An 8507-nucleotide genomic window follows, 5' to 3' on the forward strand; every position below is an offset into this window, starting at 1 on the left:
AACCAGGCCACGAGAAAGCAAATTCGTCTGGATTTGAACCCAGAACCAACTTTCTGCACATTGGCTGCAGGGCCTTATTTCCAGTCTTGGTGACTGGAAAGGGTGATGTCACTTGCTGAGATGGGAGGTCAAGAGCAGGAGCAGGTAGGCATGTGAGCGAAGGCAGGGTGGGTCCCGAGGTGGTCATTTGGACACGTGTATCATGTTGATGCTCTGCCAGCCCCTGAATGGGACATGTCCAGGGGAATCTGCATGCCAGCACAGAGCGGGAGCTGGTTTTCATTAAAAAAACGAAACATCTGTAAAAATACAATCGGCTGAGTTTCCTGGCCAAGCTGTTCAAGAAAAGCCAGCTGTGCTAACAAACAGGAAGGCCATGACCCAGCTGAAGGTCTGGCCAGAGAGATAGACAGTGCAGGTCCATTGAAGCGCTCAGGCCGCTGGCACATTGTGACTGTGGTGACATCTACAGAAGAGACCAAGACCAGGCCTGGAAGGAAGGGGAGGAACGGATGTCAATACTGCCTGCCCTCTACAGTCACCCAGGGAACCTCACGCCAGAGTCAGGTAAACCAGACCTTCCTAAGGATGGGCTCTGTAAATGCTGTCAGCTGGAGAACTCCTGGGAAAAGGCGCAGGCTGTCTTTGGAGGTGACTGGAGAGAGGACATGTAATTAGATCTATAAGACACTCAAGTTCCTTGCTCGTCACCCAGACAGAAAGGAAACAAGATGTTGACTGCCTCACCAAAAAAGTTACCAAGCCACATGGCATACAGACAAGCATTATGGGCTGATATAAGTTATAAAAACTAATTAATAAGAAGCCTGGGCTACTGGGCCAATAAGTTATTAATTAATGTAGACCTTGGTGTATTTCTTTGGGACTAAAAGGCTGCGGAACTGGGTGGGACAGAAACCTCAATCAACAGAGTGGGAGCTTGAGATCAGCCAATGCTACACGGCAAGACTGTCTCAGAAAATACCACCACCAGCACCACCACCACTACCAGCCTCATTATCACCACTACTATCAGCAGCAGCAACAAAATAAACCCCAGAACCATCAACCCAGACACAGGTTAGCTTCCCACATGAGGTCTTTTTCCTTCTTTAAATCTGGTTTAATATATGTGTGTGTGTGTGTGTGTGTGTATGTGTGTGTGTGTGTGTGTGTGTGTGTGTGTGTGAAACTTTTGTTTTTACATGGTATTGGGATGATTTACCTGAGATAAAGCACAGGAAAGCTTTTTTACCAAAGTTTCTGGCAAACAAACACCACTCGATTCTTAACAAGTTTTAAATCCCCAACACGGCCCATGGATAAGGTAACACTGGACTCTAGCCAGGGTGTGGTACACCACAATGCTTTTGGATGGTAACAGACACTAAGCCAGGTGAGAAGGAAATAGAGGCAATGTTTATGGAGAACCAACTACATCCCTCCAGGACAGCAGAGGCTCAGGGAGCCTAATGCCACGCCCAGGTCACAGAATAGGAGTGAGAGCCGTGGGGTCAGACTGGCTGACATGGGGTCCTGCAGCTATGGTCACCCCACGGATTTTCACACCAAAATCATCTACAGGGCTTTTCCAACTCTGGTCCCAGAGAGATGGCTCAGGATTAAGAGCACTTGTTGCTCTTCTAGAGTATCCAAGTTCAGTTCCTAGCATCCATACTGTGCAGCTCATACCCAGAACCCCAGCTTCAGTGGATCTGATGCCCCATTCTGGCTTCTTCGGGCACACACATGGCATACACCTACACACACACACACACACACACACACACACATTAAACAAGAACAAATCTTTAAAAGGACACTGAGGATTCCTCCTTTGGCAGTTTCTCAATCATTTGGCCTGGGATGGGGCCTGGAAATGCGTGTTTCTAGCAAGTTCTCAGGTGATGCCAATGCTGATGGTCTGGGATGCTGTGTGGACATCAGCGGAAACTAAAGCTGTCTGTTCGGTGAGACTCATTGTGAGAAACAGACCTCCTAGGCTGCCAGAATTCTCCAGCTGAGTCCAGGCCTGCACGGGGGTACACTGTAGGGTAGACGGAGAAAATATGCCCTTGTTAGGTTCCTTGTCCTGTGACCTCAGATATGGGACTTCCAGTGGGTGTTTAATTATTTATTCACTTCACAGGGAATAGACAGTCCTATAAGACACCATGCTATTGGCTGAAGGATTTGCCATTGAGCAAAAACTCCTTCGAGGTCTCAGGAGCCCTTGCATGGTCCGACAAGGACAGACAGCTCAGTCATTGCAGGAAAAAGCCAGTCCCGGCAGACAAACCCACTACCACATTTTCCCAGAGAGCCCGTGTCCCCACAGCCCTTCAGAGCCATCATACTCAACACATGTCAGGCATTGTCGAAACAGCGGCCATGCTGGGAGCGAGAAGCCCCAGCCAGAAGATGATCTTAAAACCATGGCACACATCACAATTTGTATACCTTACAAATATATAAATTACGAGGTCTACACGGGTACAAAAACCGAGTTCCATTCTCTGTCATGCTAGCTACTTGTGAAGACCTTGAAAACAAAGTTTGTTTTTAGCGGAGCCGGTATTAAAAATAGAAGGTATTATATACAGGCTCGGTTTCTCTCATGTCCACCATGGAAGCCCCTAGTGTTGTCGGGGCCTCGGGGCCACCTCAGCACCCCTACAGGTAACCCATCTGCAGTCTGCACCCTTCGAGACAGCAGGGGACTTGCCCCGGGACTTTTCTCTTGTGTCCCCATCTCAGCTTGGCGCCTTCTGCGAACCCAGGGACTGCCTGAGGGAGTGACACTGCTGTCCGAAGAGTAATCCATGCATTTCCGGAAGATCTCGGGGCTGGTGCTGAAGTTTAGTCTGCCTTCCTCAGCCAGGGGAGATTTTCTGGAGACACCCTTGCGCTGGGCCAAGGGGCTGCTCCAAGGGCTTGAGCATGGGGAGGCATTTGGACTCAGGAAGATATTCTGGTGGCCAGAAGGGCTGAGCTTGTTGGCGGCCATATGCCGCCGGCCAGCCATAGGAGAGGTGGGATTGCTCTCAGGATCGGAGGAACTGTTGGCGGAAGACTCATCCCCCATGTACTGCAGCTCCTCCACTCTCTTGTTTAGGGACCGGCTTAGGTGGGTACCAGCAGTGGGCTCATCATCGTGGTTCTTGTCTTTGAGGGGTTTCTTTTTGGGCGGCTTCATCCCGATCAAGACAGCCTTCATGTTGTCCCTGCCCTGCGATTCACTGACCATGAATTCATGGGCTTTAATGGCGGCCTCCACCTCTTCGAACTCCACAATGGCACACTCTTGGGTCCCCACCTGGCTGTATCGGCTGCTGATCCTCCGGATGTCAGGAGGCAGCTCTCTGCCAGGTTTGAGGATCCGTACCGATGTGATGACTCCGAAAGTCCCAAAGAGCTTGAGCAGGTGCTCCATCACCTTCTCCTGCACCCTTCCGTTCTTCTGGGGCGTGGCCAGGGCCCATAGCTTGGGGGACAGGTGTAGATCATACACCAGCAGCATCTTGCTCGGGAGGTTCTCATTGGGGAACAGTGGCACAGGGGTGGTCCTCCTAACTTTTCGGTGGTCTTCATTCAGTTCCAGGGTGACCGAATACTTCAAGGCATGTGCTGTGGTTCTCCAGTCCCGCGTGAGGTGTTTGACCTAAAGAACACAAAGCAGGTCTGAGTGAGTACCTCCTCTCCTTTCCACGCTCTTATGCGCTACACCCTCCCCCTTCCTTCCTCGCCTCCATAACACCGATGACTAGAGTCATACCTGGTGTGGGAGACACTCAAATACCAGTCAGAGAATGAGTAAACGAAAATGTTCTCCAACCACATCTTCAGTGGTTTCTTTCCTTAAAAAATGTTTAATAAACTTCATTATAAAAATTGCAAAAAATATCATACACTGAAATGAACCAAACCCAACGTCTACATACCTCAATGAGCGCTTGGAATATCTATTCTGAAGTGGTGGTGCTGCGCACTGGGTTTTATACTTTTACTATCAAATGTGTTTCACACAGCTATCCGCCACCCAAACTGAAGAATCCATAGAAGAGTTAGAACTTTCATAAGCCATGTCCACCGCCTGCATCCGGTCCATCACCATCCTAACAGGCAGCCTTTCCTGCTCCCTTCTCATGGGCGTCTTTGCTCACGTATATATATTTGCTATTGGCTAGATTCTGCATATGAGAGAGGACGTCTTTCCTTTCTGAGATTGTGTGACGTCACTGAATACTATACATTCTAAGACCATCCCTTTTCCTGCAAATGTTGATTACATTGTTTTTCTTTAGAGCTGAGTAGTATTCATATATATATATGTATATATATATGTGGATGTGTGTGTGTCTGTGTGTGTGTGTGTGTGTACCTACACACATATATACCAGATCTTTCATTATCCATTCATTTGTTGGTGGGCAGCCTTGATTGTTTTCAAGTCTTTGCTATAGTGACTAAACCCAGAAGCTCTGGTCTCTATTCAAATTATTATTATTATTATTATAATTATAATTAGTAGTAGTAGTAGTAGTATCATCTACAGTGCTGGGGATTGAGCCTAGGCCATCATGCATGGAGCTACAACCCCATCCCTTCTTTCTTCAGCTTCAGATCAGGATAGGTGGGTTTGGAGCAGTGCTAGGCTGTGTACATGACAATAGACATTCTCCCAAGTTCACAGGTCAGATTCTGTGCTCTCTAGAACAAAGCTGCTGTGTACGTAGACCCAAGCCTCACCTCCATCCACTAAGAAGACTTGGAAAATGACTCATCCTCTCAGGATCCAACCTCTTCATCTGAGCACTAGAGATACTACAAATGTCTACTTCACAGCACTGTCACAAAGATAATAGAGGACTTGGGAGATAGCTCCATTAATAAAATGTTTGTCACGTAAGCATGAGGACCTGAGTTTGACTCCCAGAACCCATGTGATAAAGCCAGCAGGATGATATATGCTCATAATGCCAGCAAAGGGGAATCAGAGACAGGCTTGCCATCCAGCCACTACTCAGCCAGTTCTAGGCAAGGAAGGACCCTGGAGCAAAAAATAAAGTGTTGGCTTCTGAAGAATGATACTTAAGATTAATCTCCAGCTACTACATATCTCATTTGCACATGCGCGCATGCACACACACGCACGCGCGCACACACACACACACACACAAGGGTTAAATGAACAGCAAAGACTGAGAGAGACACATTTGTACACAAAATTTAAAATAGCAGTTCATTCTCCAAGAATACTCAGTAACAATGTGTTATCATTGTTTCAAATATGTATGTCACTAGTGAGTTTGGGCAGTATTGGGGACTGAATACAGAATGTCAGGCGAGCAGTCTTCTGTGAGCTATAGCCCCAGCCCAGATTTTTTTCTGCTTCTTTGAGATAGGGCTTCACTCTAGAGCTCAGGCTGCACTCAAACTCATGACCCTTCCAGTCTAGGTCTCCGAAACGCTGGGACTGGAGGTAGTCACCACCCAAGTGCTGCTTGCTACTTTGAAAGCATTTGGAGGGTCTGACATTTTTTGAAGCTGTGATGGACTGCTGATGAAGAGAAGCATCTTGAAGATCTTCCCCATTCCGCTGCAATCTTCCCCAAGAGTAACAGGCACAGACTTACAGAATTACATTGACCTGGCCCTCTTGAAAAATGATGAAACAACTCTTCCCTTTCTCTCCCATGATGGAAACTGTATATCGATGCTGCAGTATATGAAAAGCTATATTTATTTCATAAAACAGCAATTTTGCGGAGGCCCACTTCCAGTGAAGGGTGTGCCAGGGAGATGAGTCATTCCAGAGAACTGGTGGATGTGGGTGGGGTGGGTAACCTGAGCCTGGATGGGGAAATCACCCAGAGTCCTCTGAGGCCAGGCCCAGGAGGCTGATCTGCAGTGAAACCAGGAAATCCCTGTGCCCCTGGGCCTCAAATAGAAAAGGTACAGAAAGTAAGAAAAAAAGACTTATTACTTGGGCAGGTCAGGGAAACATCCACAGAGTCCCAAGTCCTGACTGACACACTGCTGGAGTCTGTGCACTGTCCACTCTGGCCTGTGGCCTTTTGTTATCAGCCTGAAGAAACCTAGGTCACCTACAGAGTCCTTGGGCTGATCACTATGATACAGAGAAGCAGGCCTGGGCCTTCGGTTGGCTTTCTAGTGAACAGTCAATCAGTTGGGAATCCAGAAGGGGTTGAGATGGATGAAGGCCACTCTGAGGTTGTAGGAAAGCCAAGGTCTGGCATGATGGAGCCATCTGTGAAGACAGCTGGGAAGGGAGCACACAGGAAAGACAAAGAAACTCCTCCTAAGCTTGAAGTCAGAGTATGGAAGCATGTGCTACCTCACCCAGAAGGGTGAGAACTAGGGAGGACCACATACTACCAGAGAAGAGAGCTGTAGATGGCTGGGAAACACACAGAGGCAAGAGCCAGGTCCCCTGGGAAACCCTGGTTACTCTACGGGCATCTCAGGTTTGTGTCTCTGATGCTTTACGATAGTTTCTGATATCACACCAGAAAGGGAACCAGGGGGCTGGAGAGATGACTTAGCAGTGAAGGGCTCTGGCTGCTCTTGTAGAGGACTTGAATTCAACTCCCAGCACCCACATGATGGCTGCCAACAGTCTATAACTCCAGTTGCAGAGGACCTGACGCCCTCCTCTGGACTCTGAGGGTTCTGCATACACACGATACACACACACACACACACACACACACACACACACACACACACACACTAACACATACTCACATAAACTGGTTTTCTTTTAAGGAAGAAGTTCAGCCTGTGCAATCTCTAGCACATTATAAGACTGTCAGAAACTCTGTGTGATGATTGACCATCATTGTCAACCTGACTGGGCTGAGACTTTCTACAGAAACAAATCTCTGGATGTGTCTGTGAGGATGTCTGGGTAAAGATTTAACTGCAGGGGGATATGAGCCTAAACGTGGGAAGTACCATCTCAGGGCCAGAATCCCCAACTGAACAAACAAAGAGAAAGCAAGCCGAGCTGCAGCACTGGCCCCTCCCTGCCTCCTAACTGTGGGTGCTGTGTGAGCACCTCTTCACACTCCTGCTGCCAGGCCTTCCTTGACATGATGGGGTGCACCTTCAACGGTGACCCAAAGCCTTTTGCCGCATTTGTCAGGGATTCTGTCACAGTGATGAGAAAAGGAACTAAAGGCTTTGTGATGTCCCCATGTTCGTTGCCTCCCTCTGATGTTTCTTGTTGAGATTAGCAGGAAGCTGTCTAGAGGGGAAGAGTCTTTGCTTTGAATTTGGGGTGTCCACTGTGCAGCTAGTTTTAAAGAGAGAAGGCTCCTAAGTGGATCTGTAAATGTTAGCTAGGAAAGAAGAGAAAACCAAGGTGGCTCTCAAAGCCCTTGGGGAGCACAATAGGGGGGCTGTGCAGAAGATTCCACTGACTTTTCCCCCAACCCTGAATGTGTTTTCCATGTCAGAGCTTGTCCTCTGGACACGGAGCATTCCTTCCTATCTGTACCTTGCGGCTCCTATTCATCTCCCAAGACCATATCTCAGCGCCACCACTCCAGAAAGACGTCTCCATTCTGTAGACAGGGTTCATTGCTCTGATCAGCAATGACATCAACTAGATATCAGCTAGTCCCCAGATATCTTTACATCTTCCATGAGTTTGTCTGGGATCACCCTGTTGCATTTCATGGATCTCTTATCTTTTGTTTGACTGTAAGTGTTTCAAAGAAAGACTGAACACCATATTTGTTTTGTACCCCTTGCACCTAGCACAACACTCATCAAATACAAAGAAGAATATGTTTGGTGAATGAATAAAAGAAAAAGAGCCCAAGGAAAGGGCAGAGTGTACCAGAGAACCAGGCAGAGATGAGCGCCAAGGTGCAGAGCTCTTCCCCAGTGCTCTCTCATAAAGTGCACAGACATCTTGGCCAGGACCCACTCCTTACGTGGACCCACTCCTTACATAAGCTGTTATGCAACAGGCTGCATGGAGCTTCTCCATTCTAGTAAACACACTCCCCTCAAGGGAGATAAAGAGTTATCATTCCAACTGGTTAGTCAATCCTCAGAGAGCAGGGAGTTTAGGGTCCTAGTTCTGCTTCTTTCCACAGCAGAGACAGACAGTCTCACGGGTGGCTGCACCCTTGGCATCTGTCACTCTGGTACACAGAGTTCCCTTCGGTATCACACAGAGTGGAACATGCTGGAGTCATGGAGGAGGACTTTCTCATCGAGTTCTGTGTGTTCTCTCTCATTCCATACCGACTCAGATCATCAAGTGGAAAGCCTGAACGAGTATCAAGGCAATTCTAGACTGATAGGCATCTCTGGAGGGCTCCAGGACCCCTGTTCTGGCGTAGCACCCTCTGGGCATCCATTGTCTTGCAAGAAGACCACAGTTTTACTGAGAACAAGTATTAGCACTTCTTAATAATCACCAGCTGAGATTTGTCCTGGCACTTAGAACCCTTTACACAGCATGCAAGTAT

At 48.0% G+C, this 8507-nt stretch overlaps 1 protein-coding gene across 2 annotated transcripts in view; it reads right to left on the minus strand.

The window, feature by feature from the left end:
* Positions 1 to 2121: 2121 nt before the first annotated feature.
* Positions 2122 to 8507, minus strand: part of Larp6 (La ribonucleoprotein domain family member 6) — a 19872-nt gene continuing 13486 nt past the window's right edge. For both annotated transcript variants that reach the window (XM_005347817.2, XM_026779306.1), the window contains exon 3: positions 2122 to 3661. In XM_005347817.2, the coding sequence (XP_005347874.1) occupies positions 2594 to 3661 (1068 nt within the window). In that variant the 3' untranslated portion in view covers positions 2122 to 2593. The remainder of the gene's footprint in view (positions 3662 to 8507) is intronic.

The sequence above is a fragment of the Microtus ochrogaster genome, chromosome 5, assembly GCF_000317375.1.
Source record: "Microtus ochrogaster isolate Prairie Vole_2 chromosome 5, MicOch1.0, whole genome shotgun sequence".
In the NCBI taxonomy this organism is placed as follows: domain Eukaryota; kingdom Metazoa; phylum Chordata; class Mammalia; order Rodentia; family Cricetidae; genus Microtus; species Microtus ochrogaster.